The sequence below is a fragment of the Conger conger genome, chromosome 7 (assembly GCF_963514075.1).
Source record: "Conger conger chromosome 7, fConCon1.1, whole genome shotgun sequence".
Classification (NCBI taxonomy): domain Eukaryota; kingdom Metazoa; phylum Chordata; class Actinopteri; order Anguilliformes; family Congridae; genus Conger; species Conger conger.
Window position 1 is genome coordinate 13,551,556 of NC_083766.1, and position 26,934 is coordinate 13,578,489.

At 39.6% G+C, this 26,934-nt stretch overlaps 1 protein-coding gene across 2 annotated transcripts; it reads right to left on the reverse strand.

Annotated features, from left to right (window-relative positions):
* Positions 1 to 4,185: 4,185 nt before the first annotated feature.
* On the reverse strand, positions 4,186 to 10,510 carry LOC133132778 (non-POU domain-containing octamer-binding protein-like). Of its 2 annotated transcripts, none has more exons than XM_061248493.1 (10): positions 10,352 to 10,510; positions 9,253 to 9,380; positions 8,957 to 9,150; positions 8,557 to 8,858; positions 6,750 to 6,845; positions 6,433 to 6,629; positions 5,872 to 6,056; positions 5,404 to 5,434; positions 5,181 to 5,272; positions 4,186 to 4,656 (listed from the first exon to the last, which is right to left on the reverse strand). In XM_061248493.1, exons 2-10 carry the CDS (start codon positions 9,377 to 9,379, stop codon positions 4,561 to 4,563), a joined length of 1,320 nt encoding a protein of 439 aa, XP_061104477.1. In that variant the 5' UTR covers position 9,380; positions 10,352 to 10,510; the 3' UTR covers positions 4,186 to 4,560. The 2 variants fall into 2 exon arrangements, with proteins under 2 accessions (XP_061104477.1, XP_061104478.1); XM_061248494.1 differs by lacking the exon at positions 10,352 to 10,510 and adding an exon at positions 9,806 to 10,234.
* Between the last annotated feature and the right edge of the window lie 16,424 nt (positions 10,511 to 26,934).

Sequence of the window (26,934 nt, forward strand, 5' to 3'; positions counted from 1 at the left end):
ACGTTTTTCTGATTATCCCTTGATCTGCGCTTGGGTCTCTGGATGGAACCTAACACGCTCACCCTGCTGAGGGTACATTTCAGATAATCAATGGATCCATAAGAAATCTCAAAAAGCAAGGGATACATTTTTCAGATGTGGAAACTCCAGTGTCTGAAAGTATTCCTCCCCAGAGTATTTTGTTCCAATCATTTGGATCTGCTACTAACACAATTCTTCAGATATATGGTGATGCATTGTTTTGAAGGGGTAAACCAAGGGTGCACACCTCTATTCCTGGTGGTCCAATCTGCGTGCTAGTTTTTGTTCCAACCAATTATCTTAGTCTGGTTTTCTGAAAACTCTACTGTATGAACTATGCTGGTTCACTCCTTGAGTAAACTAAAATCTTTAAAATAAACTAAACTAAAATTAAAAGTCTGCAGCTATAGCTGGTGCTTATACAGATGTCAGATCAAGTTGTGATTGAGCTAATTGAATAATTTAAAGCATAATAAACTCCTGAAATGTGTCAGCCCTTGTTTTGCACTATTGGGTTAACCAAACCATCAGATAAAAATGAAAAGAAAAAGGTTTCCGTCTGTGCAGTGATAAGTGAAAGGTTTATGTGTACCACACTGCTGTGTTTAACCCTGAGACACTAAGATAAGCATGACCATGGAATGAAAGTTTCCAACTCAATGGTAACAATATACACTCACTGAGCACTTCATTAGACCTGTACACCAGCTTGTTAATGCAAATATTGAATCAGACAATCATGTGGCAGCAACCAAATGCATAAAAGCATGCAGACATGGTCAAGAGCTTCCACTGTTTTTCAGACCAAATGTCTGAATGGGGAAGAAATGTGATCTCAGTGACTTTGACCGTGGAATGACTGACAGGGGTGGTTTCAATATCTCAGAAACTGCTGATATCCAGGGAATTTCACACACACCAGTCTCTAGAGTCTCTATGGGCAAACACGCCTTATTAATGAGAGAGGTCAGTGGAGAAGACTGGTCAAAGCTGACAGGAAGGTGACAGTAACACAAATGACCACACATTACAACAGTGGAATGCAGAAGAGCATCTCTTATTTTTTATATTTTTTTTTTTATGCTGTCATTCGTAAAATAAATTTGAATCTCTATCCATACAGGTTGCTTCTGAAAAAATGTAATGAACCCTAATGTTATGTTATTCTCCATGTAGTAGACTTTGCTTTGAAAACAATTGAATGGTCCAATGGACAAACATTGAGGCTGCAGTTCTGGGATATACAAGGTATGGAATAATGTGTAATTGAAATAGTGTATTAAATAACTATTTATTTTATTGATTTTATTCAAATAAACAGCATTGCAAAAATCCCCAATACAGGGATGTCTCAATGTCAGGAAAAGGCTAATGTTACCAATGCTAAGACTAATAATATTTGCATAGTAAGAGCTTAAACCTGTTATACAGCGTGTGCTGTAATGACAGTTCAAGCGCAGGTTCTTCATGAAAATATTAGTTAAAAGCTCATGTTTCAATTTTAGGGCTATTCAAGCATTTCCTCACAAGGGATAAATTATAAAGATTTTGCACACAGGACATTTTCTGTGTACTATTTTAAAACAAGATGTTTTGTATGAGAAGTAGGTTATTCTCTCATATTAAAATATGTGTAGCCACATATTGTCAATAGTGAAAGGTATGCTGAAGTAAAAATGCAGGCCTGGAGTCACAATTTTTGTTGCAGCTGAAGGCGTTTTTATTCTTAACCATACAATGCGTTGTTAAAAAGTATGGCCACCAGACAAATAGCTAGTTTTTATGTTGCATTTACCAGACTAACTATGGTACATTAGATTAATTGACTACTTCAATTTTAGTTTAACTTCCTCTTATCTTACCTTTCAGGACAAGAGGAAACCTTACCTTTTACAAGACCATTTTATAAAGGTGCACATGCTTGCATCATTATGTTTGATTTGACCACTCAGAAATCTTTTCAGTATTGCACCTTACTAAAGAAAAGTGTGGATTCTGAAATTCTGACTGGAGGTGGACTTCCAATACCTTGCATACTAGTGGGAAATAAGGTAACAATATTATGTTCTTGCAAAGTGTATATATGAAATATGCTTTCTGCAAGTGGCATCAATAGTTGCATAGGTCACCTTAATCTTATTTTCACTAGAGTGACCTCACAGAGCATGCTGTGTCAAGCCAAGAGATAGAGGACATTTCCAGGTTTCATCAATTTATCACATGGACGATGATATCAGTTAAGGAGAATAGGCATATTGAACAAACAGTCAGGTAGGCACCATTTCTGTTCTGCTTTTGATGGATAGTGTGAAATACTTCATTTTCAGGTTTTTTTTTTTCTCATTTTAAACAGATGTATTGTAGAAGCTATCATGGACAGACAACCTCCAGATGAATGTTTTGAAGATGCGAAGCCTGCAGATGACACTCTAAAGACCCACTTGGAAAACCAGCGCAACCAAAACACACAGCTAAGTTCCTGTTGCGGAACTAAACATTAGCTCATGGAATGGGGGGGGGGGGGGTACTTTGGCATGTGCAATGTCATCACATGGTCGTGTACATTAAATACAGTTCCCATTAAAAGGTTCTCCAGGCAACCATTTCTTTACATAAGCAACAGCTAAAAATGTCTACAATACATCCATATTGACAGTGGCACCCAAATTAAGTGACAGACTGGACTGCAGCTTCATTTCAAATTCAATGTGCAGGGGGAGAGCCAAAAGAACAGAAATTGTACCATTGTCCAAATACTTAAGACAGTATGCACTGTATATACACCATACTATGTTAGCATTCTATGCATTTGCATTAACTTCAGCTGATGTACGTGTACTGACATGTTTCTGTGCACGTCAGAATAAATTCCGCTGCCATCAGCAGTTACATCTTCAATGATGCCAAGCGACCCAGCACCTGTGACAGCCAAAATATAACAGCCTCAGCACCATGTTTCACACAAGAGGTGGAATGCCTTGGGTAGTTCCTATTTGGCCTGGCGTGTTGCAATGCAAATTAAAATGCCCTGCACTTCTTCCCGCCAATAGAGTGCACCCTTCCTGAACAAGGGGAGTGATCAAGGTGAGGGGTCAGAGTGGTTTCAATTCTGAAAACCCTAGCAATTATAGTTATTTTTATTGATAGAAAACATGTTATATAATTATAATTAAATGTGCATTCCTATTGTTAATAAACATGAAAAGATTAATCTTAAAATGTATTAATGGCTACAAGGCTAGGGCTGCTTTGAGGATCACAGCACCAGATTAATGTTTAGTCTATATTCAACACAAGCATCTAACTGGTGTATCCAGTCAAAAGGGTTTCCTCGAATCTAGATCATCTCACAATAATAAAAAACTCTAGTCTCACTAGGCATGCAGCCAGCTTTAAAGCTCTGACTGATAAGCACCACTCAAGCCCAGTGCAACTGCAACTAGCTTGCGAGTGGAGCCAACATGGTTGAATGAAAGCGGCACTTAGTGGTCAGTGTACAGTTTACAGTATATACTCCACTTTAGGCCATATGGCCCAGCAATGCATGGACCCATCCCTTGCAATGCCGGTCTCCAACATTGCAATTGAACACTATTGGGGAAAACATGCAGTGAACCAACACCCTCATGAAAAAAATAAAAATAAATCAGCATTATGTTCATGCTTGCTTGACACGCTGACAGAAATCACATTTCTCAACTAACACAGATTTGGTTACTAGTCCGTCATTTGTCAGGGGTTTCACAGCATTAGCAAAGGTGCCATTTTTACATTACCCAACTTGACTGAAGACAAATGAATCCTATCGCTAGTTACCGTTTAAAGTTGGGATAAAATTGTACTGCGGTGTACAGGGCAGTGACACAAACACTACCAACACTGGTGACCGGAACTCGAGAAACTGCTTCAATGTGGTGACCGACGGACCAGAGTTCAATGAGATGGACCCTCTGCTAACCCGTATTTGCAAAGTTAGAAGCGCCTTTTATATGTGGCCATTATCCAAAAACAGTCACACGCACCAATGCGGTTCTCTTTAATGCCCTTTCAAGAGACGGTGGGATTTCTCCCAATACAGATATCTGTGGAAGCCCTACATCTGTTGTGTTTTGCCCCGATTGGTATCGGTTGGGCCTTTATTTACATAATGACAACAGCAGGAAGTATTTTAAAAATGTATTTAATGTAATGAAAAGCTACTTTCCAGAATGCAACTGACATGAGCAAAAAGCAAGTTACATGCCAATATAAATGTACAAAGTTTTGGAGTTGGAATAAAAAAGGAAAAAGAAAAAAGAAAAAAGCTGTGGTGGGGGGGGGGGCGGCTATTATAAAGGAGGTACTTCAACAATGGACTTTCTACCAACTCAGAGGGTGGGGTTGGGCTTGTGTAAATTTCAACCCAAATAATTTCCATATTCCAATTTCAGAGGCACATAAAAGCAGAAATTCCCAAACTGCATTTAAAATGTTGAACAATATAAAGTCATTCTACAAAAAAAGGGGGGGGGAAAAAGAAAAGAAAATGAATTTGGGTCCTCAGAATCTACGGCGCTTGTTTGCGCCAAAATCAGCCGGCCCAGGTGGGCCTCTTGGAAAGCCAGCCTGGTTTGGAATGGCGTTCCCTGCTGCAGCCTGGGGTTCCAGAATTCATGCAAAGGTAAAGGCAAAAAATAGTTAGAGGCAGGAAAATTTCATTTTGACATTATTGACTAGTATATACACTCATTGAGCACGATACTTCGACTTGTTTTTTTTAGACTCTTTAGAAGTCTTTGGCTGCTGTAGCCTATCCACTTTCAGGTTTGACCACTGTGGAGTGTGGAGTTATTTGCGTTACTGTCAGCTTCGACTGGTCTGGCCCTTCTCCTCTAACCTCATTAACAACGTGTTTCTGCCCGCAGAGCTCTGCAAACTCGAGTCAGTCACTTAGATCACATTCCTTCCCCATTCAGACAAAACAGCTGAACCTCTTGACCATATCAGCATACTTATGCACCAACTTATTAATGCAAATATTGAAGAAACAAGTTGGTGTACAGGTCTACCTAATAACGTGCTCACTGAGTGTATTATTAAATAAGTTTAATACGTTTGTTTTATAGAAAACAAACTGATTTTTCCCCAATGACAATGACCTTTTCAATTGCTGTCATTACCGTTAACTGTGCAGGATCGGTGGGTGTGTTTCCAGCTCCTGCGGGCACAGGATTCCCTCCACTAGAGTTTCTGTTCATTGCCATCGCTTGACCTGAACCAATGACAGAGGAAGTGTAGAGTTCACACACATCCAAACCCAGCCCAGTGCATAACAGCCATGCCTTTTCAGACACTCCCACAGTAACGTACAGAGCTTTACCCACCTGAGAAGGGTGCACTTACCTGCCATGTGCATCCTAATCTCCTGCTCCCGCTGGAAAACAAAATGCAATTAGCACACAGTGCAAATTATTTCCAGTTCCCACTCACAAAATTCAACCATTACATTAATAGCATTTGGCAGACGCTCTTATCCAGAGAGACGTACAGTTGATTAGACTAAGCAGGAGACAATCCTCCCCTGGAGCAATGCAGGGTTAAGGGCCTTGCTCAAGGGCCCAACGGCTGTGCGGATCTACCTTAACCACTATGCTACAGGCCGCCCTAAACTTAAATGAAAGCTGGCAGTTCGGAATAAGAAAAATAAATGTCTAGTTTCAAAAAAGCAAAACTGGGCCTAAATGTCAAACTCAAAAGTTACACAATATCATTTTCTCAGAAGACATTTGAGGGTCACAGTTTCGCTATGTGAAGTAATACCGGCTTTATTTATACTGTCTTTATCGCTTCGTTTTAAGACGAGGGACTCACGTTCTCAGGGAAGTTGCCCTTGAAGCCCTCCTGCTGCCTCCTCATTTCCTCACTGTGGATCCTCATCTCCTCCTCCCTGCGGCGGCGCTCCTCCTCCTGCCGCAGCTCCATCTGCTTCCTCTTCTGCAGCTCCTGGCTGTGCAACTCCTCCATCCTCCTGAGCTCCTCCTGACGCCGCAGCAGGTCTGGAGGAAACCAAGTGGAACCTTTAGCGTGTTAGCGGCGGCAGCTCCGCGGCTGGTCCTCAAGTTTCAGAGGAATCACCGAAGCTTTCCAAGCTGCCTGCACACTGCGACATGCCTCCGTTAGCGCAGCTTGGACCTTCTGGTGTATATTAGGGATGCAAATTATAACCAGCTTGAAACTACTTTGCGTTCTCACCCCATTTAGAATTTTAAAAACTATTATTATTATACATTAGTTTAACAAAACTTCTGTGATATACACTGATAATTAAATAAAGTCAACAATGGCAACGCATTTCTAGTAGGTTCAATTTCCGTATGAAAGGACACACCTAGGCTAGCCAGGCCCTTGCCCAACTGCCATGGCAACGCTTACCCTGCCTCATCAGCATGACCTGGTGCTCGTGCCTTGCTGCCTCCATCTCCTGCTCCAGCTTCTCGTGGGCCTCTTTGATGTTCCTGTCCACCTGCTCGTACTGCTGCTTCTCCATCTCCATCAAGGCCTTCCAGCGCATGGCATACTCGTACTCGAACGTCCCTGGATGGGCAAATCGCGGCGGGTGTTCCCTCTCCCTGAAAAAGGTGAGGATTTTTCCTTCTGCTTTAATGTCCAAAAACAAAGTTTCCAAGACTCTTTTATTAGCACTGGTCCAGTCTGCCCTGTTACCTTAAAATAACATAATTTGTACTCACTTGTGATACTGCTGGTTTTTGTTAATGATCTTCTCAGGTAAACCCTCATCCTCATCAAACTGTTCCATTGGTTCCACGGTCACAGGCCTGGGAAAGCTGATGCAAATTGGGCATTTCAGATTAAAATTAAACCATATCAGGGGATATTCATTGTGAACTGCAAAAATTTTGATTTAAAGAAAGGCATGGTACTTCGACAATGTAATAGAATTTTTAAATAACCGACTCATTTGCCTGCATGTGTTAAATATTCTACGTAAACATAGGAATTTGCCTTAACAGGCATAATCAACTACTCATACATGAATACTTTGTTTCAACTCCACTTCCAGCAAGTTCCTGGACAATCTACAATCGTGCACACAGTTTTACACAGGGTTGCTTGTTTTTCCACTAACTGCTTTCAGTAGGATCAGGAAGGATAATTTCTTAGGCTTGTAGTGTTTACACAATAATGATACAACTAGGAATTGTTAGCAGTAGTCCAAATTAATTATACTGCAGAGATAGCTCCAGCAAACGTACAGTGGGCTCCAAAATTGGCTCTGAAATCTTCACAAATTGCTGTACACTAAAAAAACAGTTTGAGATAATCTTTATTTATCAACATGTGCAAAGCAGCATACATTATTAAGGATTCAACAGAATAAACCTAAGTCTTCCATTTTTCAAATAAAAAATGTATTTCCCCAAAAAAGTGATTTCACAATTATTGGCACCCCAGGTTTAATACTTTGTGCAGACATCCCTGGAAAAGATGACAGCCATGAGTCTTTTCCTATAATTGGTGATAAGGTTAGAGAACACATTTGGTGTTCTCTAACACAACGTAGTTCCTTTAGACTGAGATTAAATTAAAGTAAAATTGTATTGCAAATTTCACTTTTTGATTTTATATATAAGAATTGTTAGAACTTTCCAATGACTAATTTAGGCACCTGTGCTTTTCATAAAAAGAAAAGATTTTCCTGTGTACTTGAACACAAAATATAAATCATTATCAATGTTGTTTATTATATGCAGTCTTTTTTCTCCATTTTTATTAATGGTGCAGATTATTTTGGAGCCCACTGCAAGTAGCCAGGGCAAACTGAACTAATTAATTCTGGAAATCCACATAAATATTGTGAATAAAATATCAGTTTAACTTTAAATTAGCATAGTGGAAAATTCCATTAGATTTCACTGAGGACTCCATCTTTTACATTAATTGGGTTTTGTAACACTGGTCTAATTCTGACCTAATAAATGGGTCAATCATTACTTTATATTTCAGCCGTACACTGAGATCATTTGGCCTCATTAACAATGGTCAAATGAAATTTGTGATGATTCATAATATTTAACTTTTGGTTGGTTAAAGGTACAATAGGTAAGAATTTTGTGTTAAAACATTGTTAAAAAACCATTGTGAATCCCTTTCTATCACTGAAAAAGGTTCACTGACAAAGGTTCAATGTCAATGCTGATGACCCATCCTCTGCCTGTGTGTATAGTTCAGGTTTCAAAATATGCAGTTGATGGGCCGGCACTCTGTGCCAAAACATCATACAGCCGTACAATAATTCAAGCTCATTGGTTGAAAATGTGTTCAAATTGCCACAGCTAATGGCGTTTCAACATCAGCACGTTCACAGTGAAGGGGTGGGATAAACAGTGTTGTGGATTGAGCATGTTTGTAGCTGCAATTACTCTTGACCTTTAGAAGTGTGAAATTACCTATTGTACCTGTACTTGGAAAGTACTTGGAAAGCAACCAAAACCTGCTGTTTTCAGGTAACGGTTAAATGCTTTAAAACATACTTACGCAGTCAACAAAAAAGCACCGTCAGCACACCTATCAAGAGCCTTCCTTGCCGCTGGCTTGTTGGCATACTCCACAATCCCCTTCCCTGTGGCTCTGCCACGGTCATCCACGATAACGATGGCCCTCTCGATCGGACCAAAGATGGAGAAAGCCTCTTCCAGCAGCTCATTTGAAAGAAACTGAGGCAGATTCTTTACAGAGAGCGCTGCTCCATGAGTTGCAAAGCGGACACGGAGCTGCCTGCCCCTGAAGAGTGTGTCATCAAGCTCAGCTTTAGCAATCTCCGCCAAGGTTCTTGACTCCTACAGGTACAAACATTTGTTAAACAGGTATGGACTAAAGGAAAATGGAATATCTAGTGCATGAATCTCAAGTCAAATAATTGTATGTTGCAACTTACCAGCCTAATAAAACCAAAGCCCCTGTCCTTGTGGATGAAAATTTCAGAAGACTTTCCATACTTGGAAAACAGCTTCTCAACCTCCTCCTCAGTGACCCCAGAGGGCAGATTACCTACAAACAGTCTGCTGCGCTGGGTATAAGCCTTCTCTCCTGGCTTCCTGAAACTCTGCAGATCTATGGTCAGGGAAGAGTCTGAAGGAACAAATGGTTATTTAATAATTAAAAGGCAGATCTCAAAACTGGATGAAAAAATAAGACCGTTTCAACCACAGAGACTTGAAATTGGTTGCTCACCAGTTTCTGAATGTTGTCCATTGCTGCTGGCCTCTGTTCCTTTATTCTGGCGTCCCTGAGGGTCCTGATGTCTGGGGGGAGGACCTTGGTTGTGTTGTTCAGGGCGAGGTCCTCTGTTCCCATGCATTCTAAAAGAGACACCGCAGACAGATGCCCACTTAGCCAACTAAAGTAACGGTGGATCACGAAAATACAGGAGGGTTGTTGCCCTGTACACTGGTGCGAAAAACGCATACAATTTTCAAATATTTTAAAACGTAAGCAAACTTATGTCAACATAACCAACGTGTCCATGCGTTTGTTATGCAACCAGAAAAACTCACTACGCAGAGCACGCAGGTAACTTCGCGAGCGAACAGCAAATCGTTTATGTAACAATACCCAGCCCAACTACCAAGTACCAAGCAATAGCTAGCTAATATCGATCTAGCAAATTATCAAAGTGAACCATGTTAAACTGCATGGGCACCTGCATTCAATTCTAAAACGAATATTGCCTAGCTAACTGTTAGCTCTATTGTCCTGGCTCTACAACCTGCCATGGCTAACTTACCTTACTAGCGTTCAGACTTCTACGACGCAAGCTGCCAACTTAATTTTATTGTGACTCCACCACTAAGGTTAGCTAACATTTGCTAAGTATAAAAAACCCATTACTGATTTAGTGAAGTAACATTAAGTTCGCTAAAATTAGTTGGAAGGCCAAATAAAATAATTAAGTCAAACCAAGTTTTGCTAGCTAGCTAACGTTAGCTCAACTCGTTCTAACCTGCAACACTAGCGAATAAACACAGCGATACATCGCACGGTAGCTAGCGATCATTCAACTTAAAAGGACGTTTTACATTACGTTTGTGGCCAACGTTTGTTCTGAAGTCATTTTACATACGTTATTGCCAGTAACCGCCACAAAAACTAGGTATGTCTCAAATCATTTGGCTAAGCTGATATGATCTAGCTATTTTTAAGTTAGCCAAATTAGCATCTAGCTAATTGCTAGGAACCATCGTAGACGGCGACAATTGGACAGCTACAGAAATAGCGAGCACATTAAAAACAAACCCTTCCACGCAAACATCCGAAATTCGCCCAGACATACCTTACTCAAAAATATTATGACTAGCTATGCGTTGCCAGCGAGTTAGCCCCACCAAGCAGATAACGAAGAAAGAAAAGCGTGTTTGTTTCCTCTAGCAACCTTGATGGTTGTGAATCGCCCTCCCTCCTTCCAAAGTGATTCGCTAGCACCGCTTAATTAGTTTTCTTTAAGGCAGTCTTGAAACATCAATCACACTGAGTCGTGGTTTGATTGGAAAGAAATTTGGCTACTATGGCTGCTATCAATTATGTCAAGCCCTTTCAACAATTCGATTGGTGCAAGATTCGTTTTAAATAATGGTCTTAAAGTCTATTGGTTAGATGTTAAGTGAGTTTAGTTAGTGTGACGTGAATTTTGGCAGTGACTGAATGGAATCAATAGGAATGAGCCTACGATTGAGGATATATTTTTATTTGAATAAAATTCAAATATAAATGCAAATTGTCAATTACATTTCGTTTTCATTAGATGTGCACAAAACCCACTCTATAATTCAATTGACAATGCAAAAGCCCATTTTCATTTCCAAATTAATGTAGGCACTTTATCTGATCATTTTAAAATGTAAATAAAAAGGCCTTTATATTTCCAAATTATCTTTCCCTCAAAGACACAACCCTGTCGTAATTTGAATGAAAATGAAAATGAAAAAAATGAAAAAACAAACAAACCTTTGCTAGTTTTGTTTGGCTAGGTAAGCACTTAATTTTTGCGTGTTGTGGTATTACTATTTAAAAAAACAAAAAAAAAAACAACAACAACAACAACAACAAAACCATCCGAGGCACTGGTCCTTATCTTTTGTACAGGTAGCAGTTGAAATTGTACTTCCCTCTAAGGTCTTTCAGCGAACTTATTCCTGGTATGGGTAAGCACTTTGCACTTTGTTGTACGTCGCTCTGGATAAGAGCATCTGCCAAATGCCATTAATGTAATCATTTAATTTTCATGTTCTCGTGGCCCAAGGGTGGAGGTGAATTAAATAAAACATGTTTTATTTCATTCAGTTGTTAAAGTAATCATTTGAACAAAATTATTCTTGCCTGTTGCGAACTTGCTGGTTAATTGCAAAGAATAATCCTAAAATCTGCAGTTGACATGCAAATTCAGCAACTGAACTGTGGAAAATAAGAAATGATTCAACATGGTATGAGAAAATATGGTTAGAACTGGCATCTCCTTTTTCAGCCGTAGAGGTATGACAGAAATCTCCTGCTGAATTTTAGAGAGATAACAGCCTATAGTTGTGGCTTTATATATGTAAAAAATATTTTTTTTTGGGCATTGCCAAACTCTCCAAACTGGACCAAAGAATTACATTTCAAAGCTAAGGACAAATGAATCTAAGCCAAAAGTCATCCTGGCCATAATTTGTCATGCTACCACAAGATGTCAGTATTTACATATACTAATTCTACAGCCAAGCCTCATGATGCATTTGTAAATCTAGTGGGCAAGTGGCCTGCTGTGTGACCTTTTTTCCTTTTACATTACATTACATTATTGACATTTGGTAGATGCTCTTAGCTAGAGAGCCGTACAGTTGATTAGACTAAGCAAGAGACAATCCTCCCCTGGAGCAATGCAGGGTTAAGGGCCTTGCTCAAGGGCCCAACAGCTGTGCGGATCTTATTGTGGCTACACCGGGGATTGAACCACCAACCTTGCGTGTCCCAGTCATGCACCTTAACCACTATGCTACAGGGTGCCTCTTCCTGCTTGATTCTCAATTGTTATTGAGTGTTGGTTTGTGCAACTGCCTGGCACTGACTTGATAGACGAGTGATCGAGTTTAGTGTAATGGATATGAAAGTGAGCTTATAACTAAATTTATGGATTCACCATTGTACAGTTGAGCTTGGCATTTAACCTGAATTACTTTTGTACATATCCAGCTGGATAATGGATTGCATGCGATATGTACTCATTGTACGTTACTCTGGATAAGTGTCAGCTAAATGGCAAAGCATATTGTAGTAATTCACCACATTATGGTGTGCATCACTACATTGACTAAGTGCTTCAGCAAGCTTCCATTTGCTTGGCCAAGAATAAAATGAACAAAAACACTCAACCACACACACACAAATCAAAACACTAATCCAACAAAGACCACAACCAAGCTCCAAATCCCTGTAGTTTCACAAGGAAATGTCCTTTAGGCCTGGGAGCACAGCCTTTTTATAATGGCCAATCATTAGACAATGGGTAGAAGGTTGGTTCTGCAGGAACTTTTGGCTTTGCAAATTTGTAAAAAATAAATCTCTCTGAAACTAAGTTTTGTGCATCCAAGTCTTTAAGGATTTAAAACTCAGGGATTTGTATTAAGTAAAGCAAAACTCTTACAATACTATTACGTTTAGTTTATTTTCACAATTTAGGTATAAATAAAGTGCCACAAATACAGCAAATCAAATGAAAGTGAAAATGCAAAACTGAAGTTGCTCTATTATGCAATATTATACTAAGAGTTGCACAGGTAATGTACTGTGTTACCAAGTCACTTTTAGCCAACTAAGAGTATGAGGCCACAGTAGCTGACATATACGTTTTAGTTTAACCGTGTTTAACTAAAACATTATTTTAACATTTCCAGTTTACTAATGCTCAGTATAGTCCCTTCAGTTAATTAACAAGCAGTGTCTATTGACGCAGTGAGTGCGCAGCTACAGCAGCCAGTGCAGGGAATGCAGCTTCAGTTGCTGGGACACTGCCTGTGCTCCACAGATTTCTATTAGCTTTTCCGCCTCCAGTTAGGGTCACCATGTGAGTTACGTCATGGTTGTTTAGAAATACTAAAAGGGTCAAAGAGCTTCAGCTGCCATCCTGCCTAGTGGGAAGCATTCCAACTCCTTTCCTGGCACCACAGTATATTGGCAAAAACAATAGAAACACTTCCCCATTAACAGTTTATTCTATTTAGCAAAAAATGGATTGATCTTTGCCTGGTTTCAGACCTAAAATGCATGTCAACTCAATGGCTGTGACTTCAATAAGGATAAATGCCCAAAGTCTTGTTATATAGTAGCCAACAATAATTGGATAAATCTTTTTCTCATAAATAACAATGTTATGTGCATTCTGCTATGGAAGCGCCATTGATCTTTGCCTGGTTTGCCTGGTCAAAAAATTTAAAAAACACTGGCTACATACATCTCTCACTAAATGAAAAAATGCAAGCAAAAACAAGTCAGCAATATGTCTATCAAAATAATGCACACCATTGTAAGAATAGGTCTTATTGAAAAGCAGTTTCAGACTTGTGTGACTATGCATATATACAGTGGGCTCCAGAATTATTGCCATCCTTAAATACGCACACAAATACTGTCAACTAAAACAGTAAAGAAAGCTCTCTCTCCACACACCTCTACTCCACTGAAGAAGTGTCAGTCACTGTCAGGAACTATGGTCCTGCAAACCTTCCAATGGCATGCTGAAAAATTTGTCGTTATAGAGTCTGAGGTAGGGAGGAAGAATATGGTGGCAGAATACAGCTGAAAAAGGTGTATGATTATCAAACCATTTGTTGATCAATCAAGCAATGATACTAACGTTGTCCCAAATTACAGTTGGGAGAATTTCCTATTGTCCCAAATTACAGTAAGGAAAAACTGCTATTGTCCTAAATTACAACACACAGTACATGGCATACTTTGGCTCTTTTAGCACTCTTTTGTGTTGGGATGCGATGATTATGGAGTGCAGAAAAGCATGCAGCTGGGTAATATTGTAAAGACTGAGTGTTGCATGGTGATGGAGGACTCAGTGGTGGCTGATGTTTGTGTCCACTGCTACATTTCCATTTGGACAAAGATAATGCCTCATATTTGGCTGCACCCACCACTCAACCTGCCTCATACACAATTGATGGTTCACGAAAAAATGGTATGCCATATTTCATTTTAATTTCTTTTTGCTTCTTTGTCTGACACTTGTTCTTTCTCTTCGGTTCTCTGCTGCCTGGTGTTACATTGTTCTTCAGCACAGTTCATTAGTTGCTTCTTACTCTCCAAAAGCACTGACAGATAAATTAAAAGTTATTAGTTTTACACAGATGAGATGTGAAAGGCAAATTGAGGATTATATGTGGACATTTTAAAAAATGTTTTCCATTTTATTCAGAAAATAATTGCCGAACAATATTCTGGGGCAAAGGGTCAATTGTTTTGATCAGTGTTTTTGCCAGCCGTGGGCTGCACTTGGCTTGCATACCAAAACATCAAAGTGCATGTGCTAGCCAGCTGTGAAATTGTACCAAGACAATACAGGAACTCATTTAGCTTGTAATGTCAGACTACAAAGAAGACATTGACATTTTGCCCCAGAATACTGACGTGCTTTGACAGAAGCTTTTGCTTGTGTGGATGCTGGACACAGTTGGTGAGTTCTGGCAGTAATTGGTGGGATGATCTAGACTAGAGGAAATCCTTTTGACTGGATACACTAATCCTCTGCTTGTTTTATTGAATATAATATTTAATCTGACACTGTTATCCACAAGGTGGACTAAACCGTGCAAAAGCCTTATAGCCATTAAAGACAAGCTGAAATAAAAATGTGGTTTCCCCCCAGTTTAGTCAATTCTTCATAACAACACAAACACTCTGTAAGGTATATATTCCCAAAAATATATAAAATTGTAATACTTGTGTATTGTTGCACCAAAGTCTTTTTCCATCCACTTCCCGGAAAACAAGATGTTACAAGATTTTACATCATCGTGTAACAGTGTTTGTTGATCAAATGTCAATTTTCCATTCCCCTCTAGTCAATATCCTTTTTACACACCAGCATGCATCCTCATTTGTCATCCCCCTCTTCGTTTGACGTCAGTCAAATAGACTCCCCGCCCTTTAAAAATTCCTGTGAAAGATCTGTTTCACTCGTGTGTGTCATATTGAGGAAGCTACTGCTGCTATAACTTCCATTTCAGCTTGTCTTTAGACAATGTAAGATGGGAAGATGAATTGATTGCTATGGCAGAGGTGAAACATAAGGAAGTAAGGACCCGTTTCCCAAGCTTAAAAGCCAAAGAAATATGGCATGCACGTCGGGTATGGGTACCTGTTTATTATTCATTACACAAAAATTATGACAAGCTCCACATTTCTTCCTACTTGTCCTGTACAAATTTGCACATAGCACCCAACAAAGGTTTTCATACTTCTACAGTGTTTGATTCTCACCAAATTCAGCATACATTATGTACAGCACATCCCTGCTTTAAACTGAAGGTTTAAATTTAATTTTTTCTTTTTAAATGTATTTAACCAAAATGTCTGACCACATCCAACTTATGCTTTATTTAAATGTAGGTAGATTGCAATATGTCAGGAGTCCATAGAATATTTGGATGAGCATTTATAGGCACACAGTGTTACAGTGCAATTACAGTCGCTTATAGGGGGTGCATTTAGCAAAATAAGTATTTATATTTAACCCAAATTGTATTCAATTCCCAGACATCATCCCCACTGCAGTCCTGAGAAGCATGCCCTGCTTACAGAAAATGAAATATGAAATATGAAAATATTACCTCCAGTAAAAGGTACAAATTGAAGCAGGACCAATGCAGGTCATGCGTATCGGATGTCATACCACTACCCCCCTAGGTGGTGCTACAGCACAATTTAAAAATAATTATCAGAGCTATACCCTAACATCCAATACACACCAAAAATTGGCATAGATGGTATTTGCATTCGGCTTGCAGTCCACAACAAAGGCCCCCCCCCCCCCCCCCCCCCCCGTATTACATCTCACCCTTAGTGCTTGGCCCCCATCACTGCATGCTACTAATTATTATTATTATTATTATTATTATTATTATTATTATTATTAGTCGTAGTATTATTAGCCTAAAGTAATATACTTCTGACACTTTCTGCTAGAGGAGGAGCTGGTCTGTATTTGTGGCAAAAAAAAGTGAGCTGCCAATTAGCAGTGCTAGAGCAGATGCGTGATGTCAGATCTCCATCTCTCCTGACTAGAAATTACATACATAAAAATGAGATGTCATTTATTACATTTTCTTGTGGCTGAATTGACATTTAATGCAAGAAAAAAGTGTTTATATGGTATTTAAATCATTTTAAATGGTCTAATTTAATGAGTAGATGTTATGTACTATTTTCAGCAGCTTTTCACAGACTTATTAATTCCCTTTTGACTCTACCTCATGGCCTTTTCTGGCCCAATTACCCTAGCCACCACATGATGACCTGGAAGTTAGTGTATGAACAGAAACACTGAAAATTGATAGATCAAATTCAGTTAAACAATTGGGACACTTAAGTAACTATTTAGGCAGGCTAACATAATGAGGCTGCCTGTAGGACCGGCAAGTTGAAATACTGGGGTTCAGTGGGTATGGGTATTTGATATCATCCAACTGTTGGACTAAACTGGTTGTGAAGAAATCAGGGTTTAAATTGAAGTTGTTGGGGTATCAGGAGTTGCCCTAGGTTCGCCCTGTTGCCCCCCACCACAGGTACAGGAATCCACCCACCAGAAACAACGAGGACACAGGGATAAGGTAACCAGAGTCTTTATTACAAGGTCAATATAAATAGTTCAGGCATGGGCAGCCGCTCATCTGTAACCACCAACGCCCTGGTAGTGGCAGTTAGGAAACTAGTTGTGTGAGTTAAGCAGTGGAGCTGAGCAGATCGATTACCCCGGTCCACATACACACCCAAATACCCAATTACCCAATTACCAATCAAGAGAAGTGCTCTTACCAAGCCGGCGGCTTGTCAGGCTCACCTCCTGTCAAGCAAGACAGTTCAATGACTGGTTGGTTTTAGTTTAATGTTGAAATTAAAATGAGCATTTTCAACAGTTTATTTAATTCTCAATAACCACACAAACATGGCTAAAAGTATGTACAGTATTCTAAATTCTAATACTCTTGTATTTTCACTCTGAAGCTTTCTTCCTGGAAAATTATTTTAATTGTGATTTTATGTCATCGAGTACCAGTTGGCACGTTCATTTCCTATTCCCATCCAATCAATGTTGATTCACGCTTTGGCACGCATTCCTTTTCCTCCTCATTTCACATAAATCAAGTTGCCTCACTGCCCTTCAAAAATTCCCTCCAAAAGATTTGTTTTGCTGACATATGTCATATTGCGGAAGCTAGTGCTGCTCTACCTTCCATTTCAATGTGACTTTAACTTAATTCAGCAATGTACTGGGCTGCATTTCCTGAAGCCTTCGTTAAACACTTCTTAGCTATACTTAATTGATGTTGACAGCTGACTTCACTAGTGGCCACCACTGTTACGACCGCAAGCCTCTAAAATCAGATGCTAGTTGCATCTACAATGCCTTGTAATGTAATGTAATCATAATCTGTTAAGCAATATGTACATTAATAATTATACAGTTGTAGTAGGCAAATAATGTTACTAAAATACCACATTAATGGGAGTGTTTTTATGCAAAGAATAAAATTATATATTATGATGGAACATGTAGCTTAAATGCCTTTTAAATTATATTTATAAATGGACGATTTCCCACTCTCTTTGTGGGCTGGAGTGATGTTACGTTTAACCATAGCTGTTTCTTTGTTTTGTTGGACACCATAGTCCTAAAACTGGAAAATAATGTTTCTTTATTCAGCGCCACCTTCTCTAAGAATATCTCCATTTCCTTTGCTGTGAATCTGTGAGATCTTTCTCTGCCATAGCTTATGTTGTTTTCATGTTGGTGTGTTTTGCATGTTGGTGCGCTTTTATTGAAAACCAAGAAATCAGGAAGCTATCCCTTAAGCAACTTCCTAAGGGATAGTTTGGGAAACACGCCTAGAAAAGTAAACAACTTAAGTGTGGTATACCCTTCGAGTCTTCGTAAAAAAACCTGAAGTGGCACCATTATCGGGAAACGCGGCCCAGATCAGCTTATTCAGCACAATCAGTATCTCCCTTAAGTATATTAGTTAATATCCAACACTTTATTGAAATGTGAAATCAACTTATGAGTTGTAAGCATGTTCAATATTTAAATACACCGACCAAAAAGATTGCTCATTCTCTCATTCATCTTCACCAGTTTCTGTGATCCTACTGCTACTGAGAGATACAGTTTGTGTTGTAGCTGTAGTTTATGGTACCTTGTTAGAGTGAAGGCCCAGAAGTGAATGGGGGGGAAATTAAGAGGGTCCAGGGTCAGAAATCACAAAATCCACCCCTGGTTGGTATTACAATAAAAATGAGGTGGCTGAATTAGATGCCTTTTGTCTCTGTATGAAGCTCTTTCATGAAATGGTTTACAACAATCCCATTGTTTGTCAGGATAGCAGGTGGTCATGCATATTAATGAAGCCCAGGTGTTACCCCCATGCTGTGCCTTTTTCAAGTAGGTCTAATACAACTAGCTAATATCCCATTACATGTGTTTGCTGTTATAATTACAGTCAACAAGACTGGCATTAGATTCTCAAAGGTTAGATTGAAGGCAATGGAGACTTTCAGTGATTTTCTATATTTATTTTTTCCCTTTCTCTGATCTGCCCTAGAGCAGGGATCTCAACAGCCCAAAAGTAGTAAAAACTACACTAGAATGCAATTCCAACAATTTTCTATTGCATTTTATTTTATTTTAACATGTTTACCGGACTTCCATGCTCTTGTACATTAATCTGTATCTGCACAAACGACTACTCCTGCATACTTAGTGTAACAGACATACATGCTAGTGGACATCCTTTTTCAGGATGTCAGCTGCACCTGAAAGCAGAATGCCTTTTACATGGATTTTAACCTTGATTTTATTATATTGTTTTACATTTTAGATGGATTTTTGAGCAATGTTCGAATCTTTTGATACATATATTTCCCTCATCGTTGCGCAGATATTAGTGTACCCCCTCTTAATGCCATCCTATGGAACTACTAACTGAAGAATTGCATTATTTCAGTTTGATACCCCAGAATATTCTAGCCAATTTCGACAAGAACCTTTCCAACTTCTTCTTCAAATGAACCATGTTTTCTTTTAGCATCTCTTATCAGTCAGTTTTTCCTAAGCTGGCACAAGCATGGTTTTAGTTAACTCATCCACTCATCACATAGCTTCGCAGAATCACCTTTATTCTGCTCCAAGTACATGTTGGGGTTAATCCAGTGGTTACATAAAATGAAAATATGCCTCATGCAAGAACACTTCAATTCTAATCTCAACTTTCTCAGACTTTTTTTCAAAAGATGGGTTTGTACAAGTGAGATGAAGATTGTATGTGAGAGTCAACAAATGCTCGTAACTGTCCCAAACTGTTCTAAATGACCATGGAAATACGATGAATCCTGTACTTAAATGAATGTGTGTTCATGGGAATTTAAATAGCATAATTGACACCTCAGAAAAGAGTCATTCAAAAAATCTAAGTAAGAGTAAGAAAAAAACTTAGCTTGGAGATTGGAGTCCTGCTTTATGAGGTTGATAAACAAAAGCATATCATTTTTAGAAGTGGCCTACAAAAGTAGTAGCCACAAAAGGCCTACAAAAGCCACGGAATGAGAAAAAACTACTAATGCTGTGCCGTCTGATGCTCATGCCATCACTGAAATTAAGAAGAAATAGTTTGATATGAAAATTTATTCTTCAGTTTATGAAAATATTTTACATGGCTATAATGAATAGTTGATAAGTTGCTACCAATAAGCCACCCATCTCCACGAGCAGAGTGATACTGCTTGCAGTATGAGAAATGGGAAAGGGGAGGGCATTTTAATGCCAATAATGAGAGCAGGCTGATGTTAGTTTTAGGGCTGATCAACTACATTTCCTGTCTTTTGGGGCTTTCACCAAATGCAAACATTTCACGTAAAACATCGTTTTTTGTGATTAATCATTTCTAATAAATTCTGTGCACCTTGGTAATGACAACAGAAAGACACACCTGCAAAGAAAGACAACTCCCATGAGCCCCTCCACAGCATGTGTGGGTTGCTGTTGGCACCTGCACCAAGTCTAATAGATAAGTCATCTAATCTAAGTCATAGATATGAGTTCTTTTTTGTGTCTATACTTTCAATTGTAAGAAGTTAGAGAAAGAATTCTAGTGCCAGGTATACAAGCTGGAAGCAGTGGGTGGACCCAGGATGAGCCAACTTCACTAAGTTGGCTGACTAAAGGCTCACTGGAGGGGAGGCTGACATCACATGACAGCTACTGCTGTAAAGCCAGGCCCAAAGAACATAGCAAAATATGTACAAATACGTACATCAGTGTCTGTGAGACGACTGACAGCCCCATTAGTGACCTGCTTTGCAGGTGGCAAGCCAAGAAGCCCTTATATACAAAATATATAACTTCAACAATCCTTTGGAAGAGTCTTTTTGACAGGTTCCCTTAATTTCCACAACCAACAAACCACAACATCCTCTCCAGCTAATTCTATCTGTAAATTATTCAATTTATTGTTCCTTAACAATAGCTGCTTATTATAAGGGTCAAGCATTATCATATTACTGTTTTCAGTTGAGTGTGGAATGGATCTGAGGTCAATATTCAAGTTTCCATCTCATCTTAAACTCATGCAACTTCACTCTCTTGGTACTGACTAGAATCAGTTTAGCAGTGAGAAGCATGAGCTTTTGGAAAGGTCGTACATAATCATTTCATGTATTTTATGAAATGATGGTGTATCAGTCAAATATTTTAGGGGGGCACTTTTTATTCAGGGCACAGTGTGTTTTGGTTCTGTACTCCAGCACATTAAGAATATGAGGTTACAGTGCATGCAACTGTTATCTCTGAGGGTATTTTTATTTATTTATTTTTTATCTGTGCATGAATTACAGGCATTATTATTTACTTATACCACTGCACTGGAAAATAACCAACCACCTTCAGATTGGCTGAGACACGTCACGTGACTGTGCATTAATTTAGTTTATAACCTTGCTAACGAGAATAAATCAAATAGGTGTGTGGAATTCTTTCATAGATAAAATATCCAACAAATAGCAATGCGTGCAACATTACAATGCAATGTATTCTAATTCATACAATTTCATCATTCTGCACCATCACATTAAAAGGACAGAAACATTCAGTTTCCCAGCAGTCTTTGCATTTCAGAAAAGAGGACAATACTTCAAAGAAACATTCCAAACACACTCCAAACACATTTTAGAATAACAAATACAGGTTATTCTAAACAAGCATGAATTTGGCAAAAGTGGACAAAGACTTGCAGTGCAGCATAGATATGCCTTAGCATGGTTATTTTATAATATTTCAAGGTACAAATCCTGACAGAGTATGCCAAATTGAATTGTCAAACACTTCCCCTAAAACAAGGTGCTGGAGAATTAGAGTGTGTGCAACTCAACTAAGTTTGTTCTGGACAGTTTTGATGGACTGACTGTGTCATGTCCGTGCCCTTTTTCCTATTGTTTTTCTTTTTCTCTGTATTCACACTCCAGTCCTTCTTTTCCCTCTCTCTCTCTATTACATGTCTCCGCCCTTCATTCCCTATTTGGACTTCCTGTCATTAATCAATTCCTCTCGCCTGTTCCTCATTTTCTGTTCCCCAGCCCCCACACCTGTTTATTGTTTAGTCAATTTGTTAGTACTTATAAGCCTGCCTGTTTTCTTCTTTTGTTGCTAGTTTGTCAGTTCTTGTTGTTCTGTTCGGTTCTGGATTTTTCGTTTATGACCCCTGCCTGCTATTTGGACTCTGTCTCCTTGCATTGCTATTTCGGTACCTCTGCCCTGTTTGGACTGATCAACCAGTTTTTGAACTTTGCCTGTTTTGATTATTCTCTGTCTGCTCCTGCCTCTGCCTGCTTCATTAAACCTGCTATCGCCTTATCTCTGAGTCTGCACATGGTTCCTCTGTCCCCCAAATCTGACAGACTGACTCAATCTCTCCTCTTAGTTTGCAGAGCTACACTCTGTGGGGCTAAAGTGGACAGTCTTTCTGAGAGGCTTGAACTCTCCCAATCGTCACAGGAGCACCATCTGTCACTTACAAAGAAATGCACGACAGCTCCAGTTCACTGAAAAAAATGAAGAAATATTTTGATAAATTATCTCACTCATAGCTTTCAATCCAAACAGTTCCTCTTAAAAGCACATTCCATGACAGAACCTCATGCACAAGCCTAGTTATGCAGTGTAGCCTTCATCTGTTGACTCATCCATGGTGATTGGCATTGTCTCAAGCTTGTCTTGACAGCCATTCCCACTGTGTAATGTGGACGTATCTGATATAAATTTGCTAGTGCAATTTCGTGAGCAGTAATTTCATCGATAAGTGCTCACACTCTTTTATTTCTCTAGCTCTGACACTGTAAATGGGTAATTCTTTTTGCCAAGAATCTACACCACAGAAATCCCTTTGTAGCTTTCTCCTGTTCTGTGCAAAACCAGCCAAGAGTAAACTAGCTCAAAACAGGCCAGCAGTCCCTGCCCTGTTGATCACCGTTCTGGGAAACTGGATGAAAATTATGAGAGCTGAATTTGGTAGTGACTCATCATTGTATTCTTCTTTAATAGCAAAATATCTATTGCAGAATAATCACAAAGTCATTGCAATGGGTGGTAAGTATTTTGAGAACCTAATGAACTTAGTAATTCAGCTACCCGTAATTGCTATGATATTGTTAGCTTTGCAGACACAGCAGTTGAGCAAATCTGTATATGGATAGACATTTCTGACAGTAGCAAGACTGTGCTGAGTGACAGCTGTCAGTGGGTAGACTTTACCAAATTTATGATGCCAATATTCACAGGAGGAGATTAGATTTTTTATCTTGGGTATTTTTACAACCAGTGCAATACGGGTGGCCTGGATTTATTCTTAACTCCATATCATTTATCATTTATTTCATGATTGGCAGTTCCCTCGTGGACCAGTGGGAACTTTACCAGGGGGCCACTAGCTAAACAGGTGTGTCCTAACCTTTAAGCATATATACATTTAAGTTTAGAAATTAAAATGCAGGGGCAGCATGGATTGTGCAGTGGGTAGCACTGCCGCCTCACAGCAAGGAGGTCCTGGGTTTGAATCCCCGTCGGCCGGCGCCTCTCTGTGCGGAGTTTGTATGTTCTCCCTGTGTTTGTGTGGGTTTCTTCCGGGTACTCCGGTTTCCTCCCACAGTCCAAAGACATGCAGGTTAGGCTGATTGGAGAGTAAATTGCCCGTAGGTATGAGTGTGTGAGTGTGTGAGTGAATGGTGTGTGTGCCCTGCGATGGACTGGCAACCTGTCCAGGGTGTATTCCTGCCTTTCGCCCAATGTATGCTGGAATAGGCTCCAGCGACTCTGTTCAGGATAAGCGGGTTAAGATAATGGATGGATGGATGGATGGATGGATGGATGGAATTAAAATGCACATCTCCTTCTGACACTTAATGTAGATCCTCAACTATTAGGCAATGACGTGGTAGATAAAATCTAAAAATGGTCTATTACCATTTTCATTCTACTATGGAGCACTATGGAGACTAGAGAATGAATGTCCTTATACCAGTGTTGCAGAAAATTAATTAGGCTGCCTGTACCTGCACTTTAGCCCATACCTCACAGAAAACAGATGAAGTCAAATTCAATAAAAAAGTTAAATTGATCAGTTGCCTAACAATCTCCTCTGTCATTATTTGCTTTTGGTAGTCCATCCATCCATTATCTGAACCTGCTTATCCTGATCAGGGTCAGGGTCGCAGGGGGGCTGGAGCCTATCCCAGCATACATTGGGCGAAAGGCAGGAATACACCCTGGACAGGTCGCCAGTCCATCACAGGGCACACACACCATTCACTCACACACTCATACCTACGGACAATTTAGACTCTCCAATCAGCCTAACGTGCATGTCTTTGGACTGTGGGAGGAAACCGGAGTACCCGGAGGAAACCCACGCAGACACGGGGAGAACATGCAAACTCCGCACAGAGAGGCCCCAGCCGACGGGGATTCGAACCCAGGACCTCCTTGCTGTGAGGCGGCAGTGCTACCCACTGCACCATCCGTGCCGCCGCTTTTGGTAGTACTTAGTCTAAACATGTACATAGGAAGAGATGCATCTTTCTGCATAAATATGCACAGTATTTCAATATCTTTTCACCTCAGTCAATCAATGTTAACATTGCTTCATGTGGAAATATACATGCGCATCTCAAAAAATTAGAATATTGTGGAAAAGGTCTTTTTTTTCTTTCTAACTTTCATATATTCTGGATTCATTAAACATAAAGTGAAATATTTCAAGGCTTTTTGATTTTAATCTTGATGATTACAGTTTACAGCTGCAGAAAATAAAAAAATACAGTATCTCAAAATATTAGAATATTACATAAGACCAATCATTAAAAGGATTTATTATACAGAAATGTCGACCTTCTGAAAAGTATGTTCATTTATGCACTCATTACTTGGTCGGGCAATCATGGGAAAGACTGCTGACTTGACAGCTGTCCAGAAGACACTCATTGATACCCTCCACAAGGAGGGTAAGCCACAGTAGGTCATTGCTGAAAGGGCTGGCTGTTCGAAGAGTGCTGTATCAAAGCATATTCATGGAAAGTTGACTGGAAGGGAAAAGTATGGTAGGAAAAGGTACATAAGCAACAGGGATGACCACAGCCTTGAGAGGATTGTCAAGCAAAGCTGATTCAAGAACTTGGGGGAGCTTCACAAGGAATGGACTGAGGCTGGAGTCAGTGCATCAAGAGCCACCACGCACAGACGTGTCCAGGAAATGGGCTACTAGTGTCGCATTCCTAGTGTCAAGCCACTCCTGAACCAGAGACAACGTCAGAATCGTCTTACCTGGGCTAAGAAGAAAAACAACCGGACTGTTGCGCAGTGGTCCAAAGTCCTCTTTTCAGATGAAAGTAAATTTTGCATTTCATTTGGAAATCAAGGTCCCAGAGTCTGGAGGAAGACTGAAGTGCTTGAAGTCCAGTGTGAAGTTTCCACAGTCAGTGATGATTTGGGGTGCCATGTCATATTGGTAATATTCTAATATTTTGAGATACCGGATTTTCATCAGCTGTAAGCCATAATCATCAAAATTAAAACAAAAAAGGCTTGAAATATTTCACTTTATGTGTAATTAATCTAGAATATCTGAAAGTTTCTCTTTTTGAATTAAATTACAGAAAAAAAGAACTTTTCCATGATATTCTAATGTTTTGAGGTGCACCTGTACAGTACAAATTATGTATACACTTTTAAGGGAACTTGATATTAGTATTCAAGTATTAGTATTCCATTTTTAAGCAAAAATAAATAAATACATTTTGTATACATTTCTACAAGTTGATTTTATGCTTTAGCTCAGGGCTGCCCAACCCTGTTCCTGTTCCTGATCTACAGTCCTGTAGATTTTCATTTCAAGCCTAATTTGGCACACTTGGTTCTACAAATTAGCAGCTCATCAAGATCCCTAGTTGTTAAATAAGGTTTGCTTTGCTTATACTGGATTGAAAACCTACAGGATGGTAGATTTCCAGGAACAGGGTTGGGCAGCCACAGTGTAGTATAAGAACAGCCAAGAGCAATTCAATACTGAAATACAGTAAATATAGGATTGAAAGGACAATGAACAATGCAAGGTATGCATTTTTCTGGCATACTTTGCATTGGTTTCTATGAAAACCATTAATTGGCTTTTGAATAGGCTGATCATACACAAATTGCATGAGAAAGTCCCAAAAATAGCAATAAGCCATAGACTGGCCTGTCACTTGTGCATTTGACATGGGTTGAGCAAGAGGGTGTTGAAAAAGCAGACTAGACTTATGGTAAATTGTTGGCATTTATCTAGTGCCTTTATCCAAAGCACTGTACAACTGATGCTTCTCTTTCACCCATTCATACACAGTTGCACACCCATGGCAATTGGCTTCCATGTAAGGCACCAACCAGCTCATCAAGAGCATTTGGGGGTTAGGTATCTTGCTCAGGGACACTTCGACACACCCAGGGTGGGATCGAACTGACAACCCTCCGACTGCCAGACGACTGCTCTTACCGCCTGAGCCAATGCAAAGCAATTTTTGTTGGGGGGTCCGGGGTACTAATGTAAAGAACTCCTAGAATGCAATTGATAGCTAGCTATGGTAAAGTATGGTGTAATCAAACAGCCTAATTAAAAGACCTGCCTCATCCCCATCCCCATTACGGTGCCCATGGAGGACTAGCTCATTTACAGTCAGAAAATGAATGGCTTTGCCTATTCTTTCAACATAGTACCTGTTCTGTTCTATCTGGGTTTGACCTATTTGCTGCACGATACTTTCACCTGTCTGTAAGCGACGCTGGTATTCCTGCCATGCAGACATCGCTCTACCATGAGGAATGCTAAAGGCATGTTTAGGAAAACCACCATCTCCTTCAAGCGCTGTCTTCCCATTAGTGTATCCATGTTTCATGAATATGTCCTCTTGTTCCGAATTGGCGACAAAGCAAAAACATGGAAGATTCGGGATATTCAGAATATTCAAGCCATGGCTGCGACTGGTACCAGCCTGCAATAAAGCTTCTCACCATTTGTCCAAATGTGTCGTGATTTGGTAATAATGTAAAGGAAGAGCACAGACTAAACACACCCACACCTT

Excerpts from the sequence above, each read along its gene's own strand:
- LOC133132778 (XM_061248493.1), bottom strand. The coding sequence starts at position 9,379 with ATGCATGGGAACAGAGGACCTCGCCCTGAACAACACAACCAAGGTCCT. Across the intron at positions 6,057-6,432 it reads GGTCATGCTGATGAGGCAGG|ACCTGCTGCGGCGTCAGGAG; the intron begins GTAAGCGTTGCC and ends GGTTTCCTCCAG. Across the intron at positions 5,435-5,871 it reads AGGGCAACTTCCCTGAGAAC|CGGGAGCAGGAGATTAGGAT; the intron begins GTGAGTCCCTCG and ends TTTGTTTTCCAG.